The sequence below is a fragment of the Pleurodeles waltl genome, chromosome 5 (genome assembly GCF_031143425.1).
Source record: "Pleurodeles waltl isolate 20211129_DDA chromosome 5, aPleWal1.hap1.20221129, whole genome shotgun sequence".
NCBI lineage: Eukaryota > Metazoa > Chordata > Amphibia > Caudata > Salamandridae > Pleurodeles > Pleurodeles waltl.
The window spans coordinates 1371020814-1371037530 of NC_090444.1; the positions used below are offsets into that span (position 1 = coordinate 1371020814).

Consider the following 16717-nt stretch of genomic DNA (forward strand, 5'->3'; position numbering starts at 1 on the left):
GCCTTTAATAATGTATATGCAATATGTGATAAACAAAGCCCTTAGGTACTCACCCACCTAGCTTTTCCATTGGATGATGGCTTAACCAAATTACAAGATGAGGTACCTGGGCTACTAATGAATGAGGCTAGATATCTTCTAAATACAGAATCTGTATCTTAAGTATCAATGTTTTGCAAGTGAAATCCAGTCACAAAACATCAGAAATGTACAGACACCTTCATGAAGACTGTAATGCATTCACTTAAGGGAATTGAATGTACAAAAGTTTGTCAAAGACTAGGCAGTGTTCAAAAGGAACCCCGGACAACTCTTAAACAGCCCTTAAAAAAGGATACATTATTTTAAAAGTAGCTCAATTAACAATAGAGAAAACAGGCTACATAAAAAAAGAAGTTTGCTCTCTTTAAAAGCACTCACAGAAACAGTGATCAGCTGATCACGACAGGCCACCATCCCCTGTGATGGCCTCGAATAGTAGTGAGAGCAATTTGCGATATACCTCAATATTCATGAAGTAGACAGACTGCGACCTACTATGATTTGGAATATTAACAACTGACCTATTAGTACAACAGTTGGTTCTTAAAATTCTTTACGGATCGCAAAAATACTCATCACAATTTGCAACCAGTGTTTTGCAAACAGTTATTTGTACATTTCTACATTTCTATATTTCTACATTTGTAGTCACAAAGCAAAGTTCTCATTTCAGGGACAATCAGTCAAAATAGTCAAGAGAGATGAAGAACACAGAAGAGGCATTGGAAATAACAGAAATTATTTTGAAGCACTCACATTTGGGCACCGACAGGTAAACTTACACCAAAAGTATTTATGCACAATTTTTTCACACCGTTATTATTAAAATGACAGTGGAGAATAATTTAGTATAGTCTTTAGAATGAGCTTGTCGTGTCAGTGCTGATGGTTATTTACATACAAGTCTGGCACATCTACGCTTAATCAACTTAGATCCTTGTCTTTTGGACCACACATTGGACACTTTAGCTCTTTTTGCCATTGCCTTTTCTCCACCCAGTTGCTAGATCTCAAGTGGAGTTAAAATTATGTTTTACAAGTGACAAGCTCAATGGGTTCACCTGTTAGCAAGTTTTCTGTTGATAACATCATTTCTGTTTTCGATTCAAAATGATTATATAAGTGCTGTCTCTGTCTTTATCTAACTTCTCTTCTGCACCTCTTTCCTGCTTTCTTCTGAATCTCAATAACATGCATGGATTGCTGCAATTATCAAATTTGTCATGTCCATTTCTACTTTGTTGCTAACTCACTCTACAGCTCCCTGTTTCTGCCTATAGACAATGCTGGTCTGCAGCGTGGACCTGGGGGAGCCTAAGTTCTCACTGTACCAAAGTATCATGAAACATTACGAACTGTGAGACCCGGTTTGGGTTGCCATGTGGCATGTATGGCAAGTGGTGTGTAGCTGTGGCGGGGGGTGCTTATTTGATTCTGATGTCCCTGGGTCTACTCTACTATGGCTCTGCAAATTGGGCCAAATACTACCCTTCAGTACTTGACTCATAGCGGTTGTGACAGCGAGCATTTACAGGCTTCTCAGGGAGGTTAGCCTGGGGTTAGAATAAGCTCAGCACTCAACAAACATCCAACAACATAATAACTGATTGTCGAGTCCAGTGCTTATCTTATGAGAGGTGTACCTTAATACACTCTAAAACGTAATGCTACACACTAAAAAAGTTCAGCTACTGAGAGTCTCTGATGCAGGGCCACTGTCCTTTCATGAGGATGCCTCTTTTACGTCCCCTGTAGCATTAGGGTACACTGGCTTGTGTCTCAGGCACAGGTGCAGCACTTCTTTTTTACCAATATTGCGCACTGAACCTTTCAGTCTCTGTAGTTCACTGATACTGGTGTCCACAGTAGGCAGCAATCTTGCCCACCACACTTTGGTCCCAGTCCTCCCTCTTGGTGGGAAGACATGCCAGTTACATGTGTGTCAGCCTGCATCTCCAGTCCAGAAAGCAGACATGGGGCCACAGGAGATGGAGGCTGGAGTGTGGCAGTCTTTGATTGGTGGTCCTCTTCTGGCACATAGCGTCTGCTGCAGGCTGTGGCCCGCAGACCTGGGCAGGGTCTCTTCCACATAGTTGCTTTGATAGGTCAGTAGTTCAGCCTGTCTAGAGTCCTAAGGTTAAGTCTGCGATGCAGTCCGCTTTCAGTCTCACACACGGAAGGTAACAACTGCGCTGCTTCAGAATTCCCCTGTGGCAGCATAGTCCGATTATGTGTACTTTCGATCAGCACCTCAACCAGCCACACGTTCACTCGGTCTCACAGTGCACTAGTGCCTCGAGACAGCAGCTTTACTCACAGTGGCATAGTCTGCTTTAGCACATGTTGCCATGGGGCTAGCCACTACAAAGTCCATTTGGGCACACTCGGGCAGTGCCGTGGGCTTGGTGATAGTCTCTAATTCAGCAGCGCCGAGCAGTCAAAACACTGTAGGGCAAGGGCTATGCCCTGCAACAGTGAAGTTCCTTCGGGCACACTTGGGCAAGTGCCACAGACTTGGAGATGGTGGGTCCTGACGAGGCGGCCTGGTCGGGCACACTTCAACAGTGTTGCAAATTCTCTGCTTCAGCAATGTTGACTGGCTCAGAGCCAGAGCATGCCAGTCACACTCTCAGAAATCTCTGTTAGACAGACCCACAGTACTGGGGTTAACTGCTCTTGCCCATTCTAATAATTCGCTCCTCCAGCTAGGTTGTTCCCTTCCTGGAGGCAGGATCACCAGGTATGTATATAGAACAGGGAAACAGTCCTACTCCTGATCAAATTCCAGGTGATGTCACCTCTCCTCTGGGAAGCTGGCTGCCAGGCAGACACCAATTCTAGCAGCCTATTAGTCGGTTTTGTACTCTGTGATGCAACACCCTTTTGATCAGTGTTGGACCTTACCCTTTTTACAGGGTCATCCCCAAACATTTTGTCCCCTCCCTCCTTTTTTTTCTGACCTGTTTTTGTTGGCTTTGGGGCTGTGGGCACTTTACCACTGCTAACCAGTGCTAAAGTGCATATGCTCTCTAAATTCTATTGGTGATTGGTTAATCCATGACTGGCATATTTGATTTATTAGTAAGTCCCTAGTAAAGTGCACTATGTGTGTCCAGGGCCTGCAAATCAAATACTACTAGTAAGCCTGCAGCACTGATTATGTCACCCACATGAGTAGCCCTGCTAACATGCCTCAGACCTGCAACTGCCATGTCTGTGAGTGCAGTTTTGCACTGCTAGTTCGACCTGACAAGCGTACCAACTTGCCAGGCCCAACCCTTCCCTTTTAGTACATGTAAGTCATCCCTAAAGTAGGCCGAAGGCAGCCCCATGGGCAGGGTACAGTGTATTTGAAAGGTAGGACATGGTGCGTTTTATATGTCCTGATAGTGAAATACTGATAAAAACAAAATCACTGTTGTGGGCTAATTGTGAATTAACTCTAGACAGTGACACAAAAGGAGCTGAGGTGTGTCCTGCATATCCTGATGAGTCTTCCTGGGCTAGAGAGGGAGGGAGGAGTTGACACCTGCACTTGAAAGGGCTGTGCCTGCCCCCCCCCCCAGTACAGTCTCAAACCTCCTAAGGTGTGTCTGAGGCAGGGCAAGGAAGAGGCAGGGTCTTATGCACTTCGAAGACTTTCCTTTGAAGTTTGCCTACTTCAAAGGCAGAAATGAGTATAATTATTGAACTGCTGACCCCACAACTTCAGAACACATCTGGATCATTAGGAACCTCTGCCAGGGAGAAGAACTGGATGCTTGAGAATACCTGCCACTCTGCCCGTCGCTTTGCTGTGTTGGCTTGCTGCTGCTGGTACTTCTGCCCTGGGAGTGAAAAGACTGGACTTTGCTGTGTATCCTGCTTGTGAAGATTCTCCATGGCCTTGGACTGAGCTTGCCTCCTGGTAAGAAGTCTCAGGGACATCAAAGACTTCCCCAGCACCTGGGTACTCTTGCTGAGGACCCTGACTTGCCAAGTGGTGCCAATCCAGTTCCTGGACCCTTGGGAGTGAAAGCTGGCTTGAAACCAAGAAAAACCAGGCACACCGACTCTAGACAACTCAAAGCTGTGGTCCCTGCTGGATTGTGACGACCCCGACCGATGCTGCAGGCCCAATGCTGCTGCAGCCTTGCTGAAGTCCAGCAACATTGTGAGTCCCGAGTGCCATGTCACTGACATCCGTGACACCTGACTCCGCTGTGGTGCCAGTTGCCCTGAGGCGTGGCTGCGACCCATAGATTGCGCCCCACTGCATCTTGACCTGATGGATTCATCAACCCCACCGGATTGTAAGGTGCCAACACCTTGCCCGATGCCGCATCACCTCCCCTGTACTGCAGTAAGGAGCCGATGCCGCACCAGATCTAGTGACGCCTCACCTTCCTGACTCTGTGCACTGACTTGTTTTCCTTGATCCCAAAGATACTCTACTTGGGGGTCCGTGAGAATATGTGACTGGTGCTGCCCTCCCCGTGATTGGCATCGGACTGTTGGGAACGACTCTGTCAACGATGTCATGATAGCCCCAGTTGGAGCTATTGTGTTTCTAAGTGTTTTTATTGTAATTTAACCTTTTAAAATTCATATCTCCGCTTGTGTATGTTGGATTTTTGTTGTTTTGGTCTTGTGTGATTTAGATAAATATTGACTATTTTTCTAAACTGGTATGGAGTCCTTTTGTGGTAGTTTCACTGTGTTAGAGAGTGTGGTTGTACAAATAAACTTTACACAGTGCCTCTGAGATAAGCATGACTACTTGTGCCAGGCTACCAAGGGGGTGTGCAGGGGTTATTTGAGCTGTGTATCTCCCTTGCCCTTACTAGAGTGAGGGTCCCTACTTGGACAGGGTGAAAACTGACTGCCAACAGGAGACTCCATTGCTAACAATCAGAGAGAACCTGAAACTGGAAAAAGTGGGTAAACAGTTTCCACTCCTACAGGGAATGTATATTTTCTGTCTGCACCTTCCAAATCGGTTTGGGTCAGTTTCATTTTCATGTGTGCTTTTCAGGCTGTGTTCCAGGCAGCCATTGTCAAGAGTACTTTCCTCACAGCAGGGTCATCTCCAGGTTGGAGCACCCAAAACAGAGGCACAAAGAAGCGTGAGCATCTTGTACCAGGCCACCATCAGCCACATTGGCAACGATCAGGAAGAGAGACAAAAGGCTGGCCTCTTCTAAAAAAACCTTTACAGTGAACAACAGGGGCTCCCCCATCCTTCGTCGTCCACTGCCATCTACCAATGGCAAATCTGGGGAACCCCCTTGTCAAGTTCCCCTCATTCCAGGCTCAGGAATGTTAGCAATACACTTCTACTGTCTGGGAAAGTAACCTCACTTGTCTTGCAGACATGAACAGGATATAGGCTTTCTAAATGGAACCCACAGACCTTCTTCACTCTCGTTCACTAAGACACATACTATGTCTGTAATACACAGACCACACACACATACACCCATGCATGCCTGATACTACTGTGTGTGTGTGTGTGTGTGTAAGTTAGTGAGTGACAGTGAGTGACTGAGAATAGTGAGTGTATCTGTGAGCGAGAATGAGTTAGTCAGTTATGGCCACTGGAGTTATGCAGCAGGAGAGGGCCAAATTATTTAGCAAGGTTTACTAAATCATGCAGCAAGGAAAGGCAAATTATGCAACATAATCCAGTATTTTTGTGACAGTGTTACTTCATTATTTTGTCATTTTGACACATGTTAACTTTATCTGGACAAATGTTTCTCCTTGTGACTTTCAGTTTAACAGCTAAATACAGCAAGCAGCAACTGAATGGTAACCAGTTAACCTTTCCAAAGGGCCTTCAACTGAGTGACATTATTTTTAGTAACATTTAACCCACTTGAGCTACAAACATTTTTTTGTTAAATCTGCGTATCATGCAGCAGATGACGGATTAACTGGCAAGTACAGCGAATCTATAATTTGCATAAAATACCATGGAAGCAGAATTGGATAGTTCTATTGACCACGATCAGGGTGAGTGAGAACACATGAGACTAAGAATGAGAAAGTGAGAGTGAGACTGAGTAAGAGCAAGGGCAAGTGAATGTGAGTGAAAGACAATGAGTGATTTTAAGTGCAAATTAATGAATGTGAGGCACTATAAGGATTTATGAAAAAGAGTGAGGGAGTTGGGTGTGAAAAAGTGTGAGTGACTGGTGAGTAAATAAGTGAATCTAAGTCAGCATGAGTGAATGAGCGTGTTTTTGTGACTGTGTTACTCTTGAGAGTCTGTCACTGTCCCTGACACAGTGGAGGTCCTTTTTGTCATGAGATTTACCTGTGGGCAAATACTAGCAGTGAAATATTGGAAATAAATCTTTCCACTGGGAAACTGCTGATGCTGGCACACTTGAGGTAATTCTTGGCATGTGGGAGATCTGTGAAAAAATGCTGGCTAGTATTGCTAATGGTTCTTGTGTCAAGGGGCTTCTTCAGCAAAAGACTGGCACTGGAGGTAGCTCTTGGAATAAAGGGTACCGGTAGAGGAATACTAGCACTGATACATAAGGTAACTCGTAGCATATGGGACGCCTGTGTGAAAATGCTGCTATTTGCATGGTGGTCATAATTCCTGTCATTTGGTGTAACTATTGTTTGCAAAATACTGGAGCTGACATATTTATGGCAACATTTGACATAAGGGGCACCATGACAAATTGCTTGCATGCTAGAATAAATCTTTTCATATGGGGAACCATAACAAAATGCTGATACTGGAGGTAATTCTTGGGACTAGGGAACAAATATGGTGTATTGGGGTGACAACCATGACAAAATAATAAAAATCATTTTTTACATATGGGTTACCTATATTTTTTGGCAGAAGGTTTGTCAATATGATGTGTAAGGAACCCATGACAAAATGCTGGCCTTGGCTCAAAAGAGGTAATTATTGACATGCAGGTGGTTAACAACAGCACATTTGAATGAATGGCTTCATTAGCTTGTGACAGCAAAGACTTTTGAGTACATGTATGTGAAATTTGTGCTTTAAAAATGTCTTTTTGCCCCCCCTATAAAAAAAATATATTATTGGACCTAGAAGTTCCTGAACCTGAAGAAGTTGGGCTTGCCCGCTCATTTAAATTTGGTACTAGTACACCCCTCTCAAAGATCACGGTCCGCCATTGTTTTTATACCTCCACCCCAGCAGATACCGACCTTTGTACTATTACCTGGTTGCTATGTACAGTTTCTTATTGAAACGCTTGTTTCGCTCAGTAAATTCAAATTACAAATATAAAGAAAAGTTCGACCCACTTGCAGCACAAGCTGCTGTTTTTAATTACCTGTTGCTTCTCTGACTTTGCCATGGTTGACACATCTTGAATGGCTACCACATACTTGTCCAGGCCTGAGAGGAAGTGCGCAACACTCTCCTGACTGCAGGAGCCCCAGTCTGCCTGGGCTCGAAGCACCGGGAAGAAGAGCTCTGTCAAGAGGCACTTCAGGTTCTCCACCGGGCTTTCTTTTATTTCTCCACAGAAAATCTCTCGCTCCATCCTGACTGGGTCCACATCCGTGCTCGTCTAAGGGTGGAAGAAAATGACAATCAGCGATTAACATATTCGACCTGTTAGAAATGGGGTTTATATGTGGCTAGGGTATGCACCTAGGCCAGGCAGAACCAACCACTCTAGTCAAGGCAAGTAAGTTACGCACCAAAGATAAGCTGTGCTCACCTCCAGGTAGCTTGGCACAGAGTAGTCAGGCTTATCCCCAGAGGTCATCTGTAAAGCTATGGGCAACACACCCACACCAATGACACAATAAATACACCACAAAAGGGACTTTGTACTTGAAGATATAAAAGAAGGTTTTTATATGTATATATTATTAGATCAGCAACAACATTGATCATATGTACTGTACAACTAGTACAAATCCTGTAATAACACTCCTCATCCTGACAAGGTGGTATAAAATGACATACATTATAGTATCAGGCTATAAAATGCAGCAGTACAGTATGTGTTGTGCCTCATAAACCATTATATCCAAATAATACATGTTACCATGTGTCATGTAAGGCAGAAATAACATATATTATTCCAGTAGTGTCAGTACTGTAGACTATCAGAGTAGATCACACATTGTACAGTAGTACTGAAGGCATCATTATGGGAATGGGCGTAATCTTTGCATAACAAATGTTTCCTAACAGTAACCACAGGATCTAGGAGCATCTGCGCTCCTATTAAGGTAAATAGGGTAACTTTCATGTTTTACTACATGTTTATGAGGGGGGCCTCCTTTGATGACTCACCCTGTAACGTCACCCTTCAAAGACGTGCCCCCAAGGGAGGTGCTATCACAGGGGGAGGGGCATGCATTATCACCTTTGGTGGGGTGAACCTCGCTGCGTCCCCTGTGTAAAGAGCTGCAAAAGCAGCTACCTGCGAATGCACAAGGCAGCTGCGGTCATCCTATGGCAGCTTGGTTCCTTGTAAAGTGGGCTGCTTGCGAAGGCACGCAGCATGGCATTGTCTCAGTTAATGGTTTCCCGCGTTGTACCTTGGCTGCCACTGCAGGAGAGCTTCTCAATCTTCACGACACTCCGTCCTCAGTCAGAACGGAGTGCTGGGATTATATTACACCGATACCTGGCCCAGGTATCGGCACCCTTCAACCTGACACCCTTTCAATCCAGCCCTGTTTCCAGACATTAGTAGGGGGTAATCAGCCCATTGTGTGAGGGCAGGACAGAGCCTATTCACATGTAAGGTGTAAACAACCCTCCCTCTCACCAGCCCAGGATCATTTTCAGTATGCAGATGTCTCTTCTGTCACACCCAGCCCCTCCTGTCTAATGGCTGTCTGGAAAGTAAGCACCAGGTGTATCTGTCACTCTGCTTCAGACGTGGATTGAAGTCAGGCTGCTATAGAAACAGAGAAATGCCCACTTTTTAAAAGTGCCATTTCTAAAATAGTAATGTGAAATCCACCTACACTGGTAAGCAAGATTTCTCACTACCATTCCAAACATGCCCAAGCTACTCCTTACAGATCAGAAATTACCACGTAGACATATATAAGGGAATTCCCAATGCAAACCTATGAAAGGAGCAGCACTCACAGTAGTGAAAAATGAAATAGGCTGTTTGTCACTACTAGGACATGTAAAACATAAAATATACGTCCTACCTTTTACATACACAACATACTGCCCATAGGGCTATCTAGGACCTACCTTAGGGGTGACATAGGTATAGTAAAAAGGGGGTTTAGGCCTTGGCAAGTAGTTTGACTTGCCAAGTCAAAGTGGCAGTAATCTATGCATGCAGGCACTGCAGTGGCAGGCATGACACAAGTTTGAAAGGCTACTTCTGTGAGTGGCAAGAGCAGAGTTGCCGTCCCACTAGTAGAATTTAATTTACAAGCACTGTGTATATGGTATACCACCTTACAAGGGACGTACAAGTAAATTAAATATGCCAAACAGGTGTAAGCCAATTATACCAAGTTTTCAAGGAGTGAGCACATGCACTTTAGCATTGACTAGCAGTGTCAAAGTGCCCAGAATCCTAAAGCCAACCAATTGTGGGTCAGAAAAATAGGAGGGGTTGCATAAGTTTGGGGATAACCCTGCAGAAAGGACCATTTCCAACATGACCATTACAAGAGTGCTACATATGACTGGATATTTTGTAGCTGGAGCTAAGCTAGCTGCAAGCATTTACAACTGGCTGATTCACTACAAGATTTAGCGCCTCTATGTCCAAATGACAGACACAAAAAAGTAATTTGCAAAGAAATAATTCTAATCATGTAACCACCCATCCAGATGTGTAGGCTGGGTTTTATTTTAACTGAGGTGGGAGGTGGAATTGTGGCTGTTCTAAGTGGGATTATCATCCACAAACCTATGCAGAGCTATTACATTATTGTAAACTAGTCTTTTCATACTAAATTTCGCATGTGTAACTCATGCCAAAATATTAAATATAATTTGACTGAGATTGTAATAGTGTTTTAGCTCTAATAGCTTCCAGTCCAATCATACATGTCTTTTTTTCAATCACTACAGCAGTAGAATGTAATACCCCTATTAAAACCTGTTTATTTCTTTATTATAACATGCAGCTTCTGACATCAGGAAATACCTAAAATACGAAAATTATGCCACTAGTCATCTGCAGTATAATACATATGCCTTGTGACGTCACAATACTTGACACAGGTTACAAAACATGCAGCTTTGCACAGTAAAATTATACAATGACCAATGGTAAGACTACTCATAAACTGAGATGTTGAAGAAATGTTTTAAACCAGATGTCACCAACCAGTCTATAATGAGCTACCAGTAGCTCACAGACATCTTCGGAGTAACTCACAGACTTTTGATCCTTTTTCAAATAAGCACTGGGTCACATATCTAAATGATATTTCTGAATGCTTTTAAATGGGAGAACATTAAAATTAAAAGTTACCTTAATTATCATTTTTTTTTAATAACTTTTATTTACTGGCTTTTCATTTAAATCAATATGCAATCAGATACATGAGGTAAGTAAGTATTCAATAAATCCTACTTCACAAAGTACATAGAGATGATATGCATACGCTACATCAGTCTGGCGAGTTTTCAGCAAGATGTGTTGATATTATTCAATCTCTGTTGAACTTTACCCCTTTGTATGCATGCTGATTGCATTAAAATATTCAGTGTTTCTCAATAACTTTCTAGGTTAACAAGACGTGAGACAGTTGGTGATAGTGATCTTACTTATTTAGTATTCTCCAGCCCTATATCAATCATAGGAAGATGCCCTCCATACTAGGGGTTCTTTGCTTATTCATGTCACGTCCTGCTCTATCAGTGGAGTAAGTCAGGATACAAGCCAACAAGCCATCCAAACCAAATAAAACAATCTAAAACAAAACAAACAAACAGTCTGCCCATGGCTCCTCCCTCTTCATGTGCAGTTGGTATGTATATATGGTGCCACTGCGCCTGACTGGCAGCCTTCATGTACCAACTTCAGGGTCTTGGTTTCGTCTAGTGTTGTATCAAGGAGGGGATATGTATTCCTGAGTCGCATCACCCAGGTACCAAGGGCATCACCAAGGAGTCCCTCCCATCTATCCCTACATGCTCAACACAGAGCCATCTGTGTCAGTCTCAGGGTCTGATTCCACTCCTATGGCCCCATCTTCCCAGCTATCCATCACCTCAGACCACAATGGAGCCAACGGTCTACGCCTCATTCCTCTGCTTTCTTCTCTCTTTAAAGCATTAACCTCCGCTCTCCCCCATCTCGTGATGTCTCGTGTCCAGTCCTGTAGGTTAGGGCCCTCAGCCTGTCTCCACGCTAAGGATATCCTGTGTTTGGCCAAGATCAGTGCTAGGTCTACAAAGCCTTTACTGACTTTCTTGGGGCGTGGCCGTTTAAAGAGTCCTAGGAGGCATGTTTCCATTGTAAGTTCTAAGTGTCTATGCAGTGTGCTATTAAGTCCGCGGAGAACCTCCCTCCAGAATGGTTGCAGCCGTGGGCATTCTCATGTCATATACCCGAATCCTGCGTCTATCAGTTGGCATTGTGGACAGCTCATTCCGGCCCCTTTATGGATAAGTGACAGTCGTCGTGGGGTAAGGTAGGTCCTGTGTGTGTAATTGTACTGAATCTATTTCAGTCGGGTATTTCGGGAGACCAGAGGGGCATATGCAAGGGTTTTACCCCACTCCTCATCTGTGAGGTGTCTGCCTAAGTCCGTTTCCCACCTATTCCTTAGCTTATCCATCGGGTTTTGTATCGTTGTTAACAGTGACTTGTACAGCCAGGAGACCAGGTGAGAGCCCCCCCAATGGAGAAAATGTTCTGTAACACCTTATGTGTGTGAGGCTAGGCTTCTGTTCCCGGCCATAGTGCACGTACTGCGCCTAGTATTTCCACATGGGTCAAGAACTGTCCCCGGGGCAGCCCAGTTTGCTCCGCTAGGTCCTCAAACAGTATTAGGGATCCCTGGAAGTATAGTGTCCCAAGTGTGGTCAGATCCACCGCCGTCTAGCAGCGTAGCCGTCCCTGCGTAAAGCTAGCAAGGGGATCTCTGCAGGGCAGTCCCACTAGTGGAATAATCGGGCATACGGTATTGCCGTTTGTGTTCGTCTGAGGACCCTTCGCCAATTGGCAAGAGCCGTCTTTAGTAGTACTCCTCTCTTACTGCCACATGCTGTAGGTAGTAGCAGTCCTGTCACTAATCTAGTGTCACTGGGCATCCTCGTGTCAGTCTCCAGTTCCTCTAATCCCACTCCGTTTAACCATCTCACCAGCCATTGCAATTGAGCAGCTAAGAAATAGAACTCGAAGTCTGGGACCCCAAGTCCCCCTGCATCACTAGACATTCTGAAAGTGTTCAATGCTACTCGTTGTCTTCCACCATCCCATAACAGCTCTCTAAGCAGCACATCCAGCTGCCGGAACCAGGAGAGGGAGAGGGTGATGGGTAAATTGACAAAGTAGTATAACAATCTGGGTAGTGCTACCATCTTGATAAGAGTTACCCTTGCCATGGTCGGGAGTCGTAGGGAGCACCAGAAGGCAACACTCGTCCGTAGGGCCCTAATCGCCGGGCCCAGATTGCCCTCCCGAAGGTCCTGGGTGTCATGATAAATCTGTATTCCCAGATAGCGAAAAGTGTGAGGTGACCAAGCCACCTCCTCTGGACAAGAATATAGTCGGCTCGATCCTCTGACCACCGGGAAAACATGGGTCTTATGTTTGTTGATGCGGAGGCCCGAGCAGGCCCCAAAGTCCTCCAGCAGTTGGAATACCTGGGGTAGTGTCCTCGGGCCATCGCGGAGGTAAATAAGGAGATCGTCTGCGTACAGGGACATTACAAGATAGGCACCTTGTCGATGTAAACCCCACTCCGAGGCTCTGTCCCTGAGCCTAGCCGCAAGAGGTTCTATGGCAATGGCAAACAGCAGGGGGACAGTGGGCATCCCTGACGGGTACCTCTGTGTATATTGTAGCTATCTGAGATCATTCTTCCCAATTTGACTCTGGCTGTGGGTTGCGTGTACAATAGTCTGACCCAGATCCTCCAGTTCTCTCTCAACCCGAGTCGTGCCATTGCGGCGTCTAGAAATTCCCAGCTTATTGTGTCGAAGGCCTTTTCAAAGTCCACCGACACAATCATTTCTGTTGGAAGCAGAGGGGAGTGTCGTCATATATCAGGGAATACAACCATCGCAGATTGTTAGAGGTGCTACAGGTTGGGATAAATCCATTCTGATCTCGGTGTATAAGGGCATTTATATGTGGTAATAGCCTTGCTGCTAATGCTTTGCTAAGGATTTTAAAGTCCGTATTAAGCATGGACAGGGGTCGAAGGTCCGTGACCCGCCGGTCAAGCTGCTTAGTCTTGGGCAATGGCATCACTATGGCCTCCCTAGTGGTGGCTGGCAGTAGTTTGATTTCAAAAGCCTCTGCATACATCTCCGCCAACCTGGGGGCTAAAACATTATCTGTAAAACTCTGGGGGTAGGCCTTCCGCGCCCGGTGTTTTGCTCATCACCAGTGACTGAATAGCCTCTTTGATTTCACCTATCGTGACCCGGTCCCCCAACCTCTCTATAGCCTCGGCTGTCAGGACTTTTCCAGGTAAAGCTGTCAAAAGGTTCTCTCGCATGGTGCTGGGGTCTACGGGAGTGTATCTGTATAGAGATTGATAATATTCCCTAAATTTGGAGTTAATCTGGGAGGGTATATAAAGTAAGTTGCCCTCGTCACTTAACAGTTGGGTGATCTGACCCCCTCTAACCTCTGGACGGATGAGCCACGCTAATAGTCTCCTCTTTACCTTCTTCATCATGTATTTTAGTCAGGTAAGTCCTAAAGTCGTGGCATCTAATACGTTCCAGTGCTGTCACATATTTCCCCCAGAGTTTGATTAGTCTGTCATGCGCGTCCGGTGACTCACCCAGGTTATTGTCAGCTTTGTGTAGGTTGTCTTCTAACCGTGAGATGTCTCGTTCAAGGTCGCAACGATTACACACTGATTGCCCCAGGCAGTGGCCTCTCACCACTACCTTTAGGGCTTCCCACTCCACTCCCCTACTATCCATCGAGCCAGAATTCATCGTCCAGTAGTCAGATAACTTGTTGAGTAATTCCGTACGGAATGTCTCGTCTTCCAGAGCTGTGGCACTCAAGCGGCAAGTCGGGATAGGCTGTCTGGCCTCAGCTGTGGACAAATAGATTAGGGCTGGGCTATGTTCGGAGACAGTCCTGCCCAGGTATTCAGAATATAATACCAAGCCACAAAGGGGAGTCGAGCAGAGCATTCTATCTATTCTGGTATGTATCCGGTAGAGGTGAGAATAATAACAGTAATCTCTTTCAAGAGGGTGCTGGAGGCGCCAGACATCCACTAGATTCCAGTGTTCAATCCAGTCCCTCATGCCCTTGGCAATTCTAATCGCGGCGGATCCAGAGAGTGGGGCAGTGGAGCGGTCCAGGTCTGGGTCTAACACTCCGTTGAAGTCCCCCCCAAGCAGCAGCGGGACATCTGTAAATCGCATCAGTCGGGCAGACAGTTGGTGTAGAAATTGAAGCTGCTCTTGGTTAGGGGCATAAATGCCCCCAATGCCAATGGCCTGCCATATAGCCTCCCCTCCACTAAGACATAGCCACCGTCTTGGTCTATATCTATGTTCGTGGGTTCAAATGGAATTCCTGCTCTCACCCATACTGCTGCCCCCTCGCATCGGCTGAGTAGGCGGTTGAAAATAGTTGCCCCCGCCAGCGTCTACACAGGCGGTCAGATTCTGTCTGTGTGAGATGGGTCTCTTGCAACATGGCGACTTGCACTCCTCTACGCTTCATGTAGTCGAGTATTTTGTGCTGTTTTGCCATCGATCCCATACCCCTGACATTCCAGGACAATACTTTAGCTAGGGGTCGCGTCATAGTCATGTTTTCCTATATGCCCCTCAGGAGGCATGTATCCTCCCCTCCCAAGTCTCTTCAGTGTCAGTTGCAGTAGCGTGTCGTGCATGGCTGAGGAACCATAGGCAAAAATAAACAGGTTCAACATTCCTCAACTCCCCATCCCAAGAGCAGGCCAACAACTGCTTCCCGCCCAAACCTCAGTAACTAATATAGGAACAGTTATTGTGGTCATCCAGCCGGACTTCCCGGTAGATGATGTGGGGACAAATATAAAGTACTGGCCTGACCCGTCCGTGTCCTTGCCGGCTCCTCATCTGATTGCTAAAAAACGGTAAAGCTGAGGGGTTACTGGCCCCCCTAGTTCAAATGATGTCCTCCGAAGATTGGGGTGTCACATGGGGGAGGCCCTCCGCCCGCTGATCTTCGATTCCGTATCGGTGGAGTCTTCTTCGTTCTGGGACCCAGGATCAAATCTCAGGCCATCCTCAGAGCTTCTTGTATCCATCAGGGAGGCCGCCGCCTGCAGTGCTGCTCTTTTTCCCTGGCGCACCTGCTGGTTCGTGGGCCTCGTCACTTGACGATCCTGTAAAGAGGCTCGGGCGTGTCTCCTCTTATTCCAGCACTGTGGCTGTTTATGGTCCACGAGTTTGGCGTCGGTATGTCCTTTGTGATAGGTTTCCAGCCAAGTCCATACTTCATCGGGTTCTTGGAAGAAGTGGACGGCACCATCTAGTATTACTTTCAATTTAGATGGGAACAGTAGCGAATAGCGGATACCCTCCTCACACAAGGCGGGCTTTACCTCGAGGAACGTGGCCCGTCGAGTTTGGACTGCCAATGTAAAGTCTGGAAAAAAGGTGGCATTTCCTCCGCCTACCTGGAAGGGACCTTTCTCGCAAGCCATCTGGAGTAGCAGGTCCCGGTCACGATAATGTGAGATTTTCGCCATTATTGTCTGGCGGCCGCCCGGGCTTAGGTCTTCGGGCAGGTACTCGGTGTGCTGTCTCTAATGCGAAGAAGGGCGTGAGGGGCCGGCCATCCATGACAGTGCGCAGCCAGGCCTCCAGATAGGCCACTGCGTCTGCGCCCTCTACGCCCTCAGGCAGTCCAACAATCCGTAGGACCGATGGAAGGGAGTGATTGATTGAGTCCCACTGCTCAGTGCACCCGTAAAACTCTATCACAGCGTTTCTCCTCTCAGCAGGGACGCCTTTATGAGCGATCCTTCCCCTGATAGGTAAGTTTACGCCCCAGCTGTAACTTCCTTGATTCACTCTAATCCGTTTCAGGGTAAGGTTATTTTGCCAGCTTGCGGTCTTTAAACCCCTGGGCTAATATCCCTCGTTCAGATTCTCGGGGGGTGGAGAGGAGGCACCCCGTGTATTTTTCTTTGCCACACGCCAGCCGCCTCACCCGATAGATGGGTCCATTCACTCTTCACCACCGCTCCCTGTGGTGAGCCACTTGGTTCCACTGCATGGATCAGCGATGCAGGGCGGCAGGCCCGCGGCTGGTCGTAGTTTTGCACTAGGCTGTTCCAATGCTCCAGTATTCTCCGTTGCGGGGTCACGCTCTCCATTCAGGGCACTCAGTGGTTTACTGGCCGCACCCGCCACCACCCGGGGTCCCCGGGCCCAGAGCAGTTGCTGCCGTTCATGTGTCTCCACCTCCAGGGGCCCTAGGCCATGCGTCCCCCTCCGCCGCACCTCAATAGTGTCCCAGGTGCTGCCTCTCGCCTCGGAGCACGTTTCACCGGT

At 46.4% G+C, this 16717-nt stretch overlaps 1 protein-coding gene across 1 annotated transcript in view; it reads right to left on the bottom strand.

Moving 5' to 3' along the window:
* LOC138296482 (uncharacterized) overlaps window positions 1-16717 on the bottom strand; it is a 1064486-nt gene that overhangs the window by 998570 nt on the left and 49199 nt on the right. The window contains exon 3 of the mRNA XM_069235627.1: window positions 7353-7592. Coding sequence (XP_069091728.1) covers window positions 7353-7592 — 240 coding nt within the window. The remainder of the gene's footprint in view (window positions 1-7352; window positions 7593-16717) is intronic.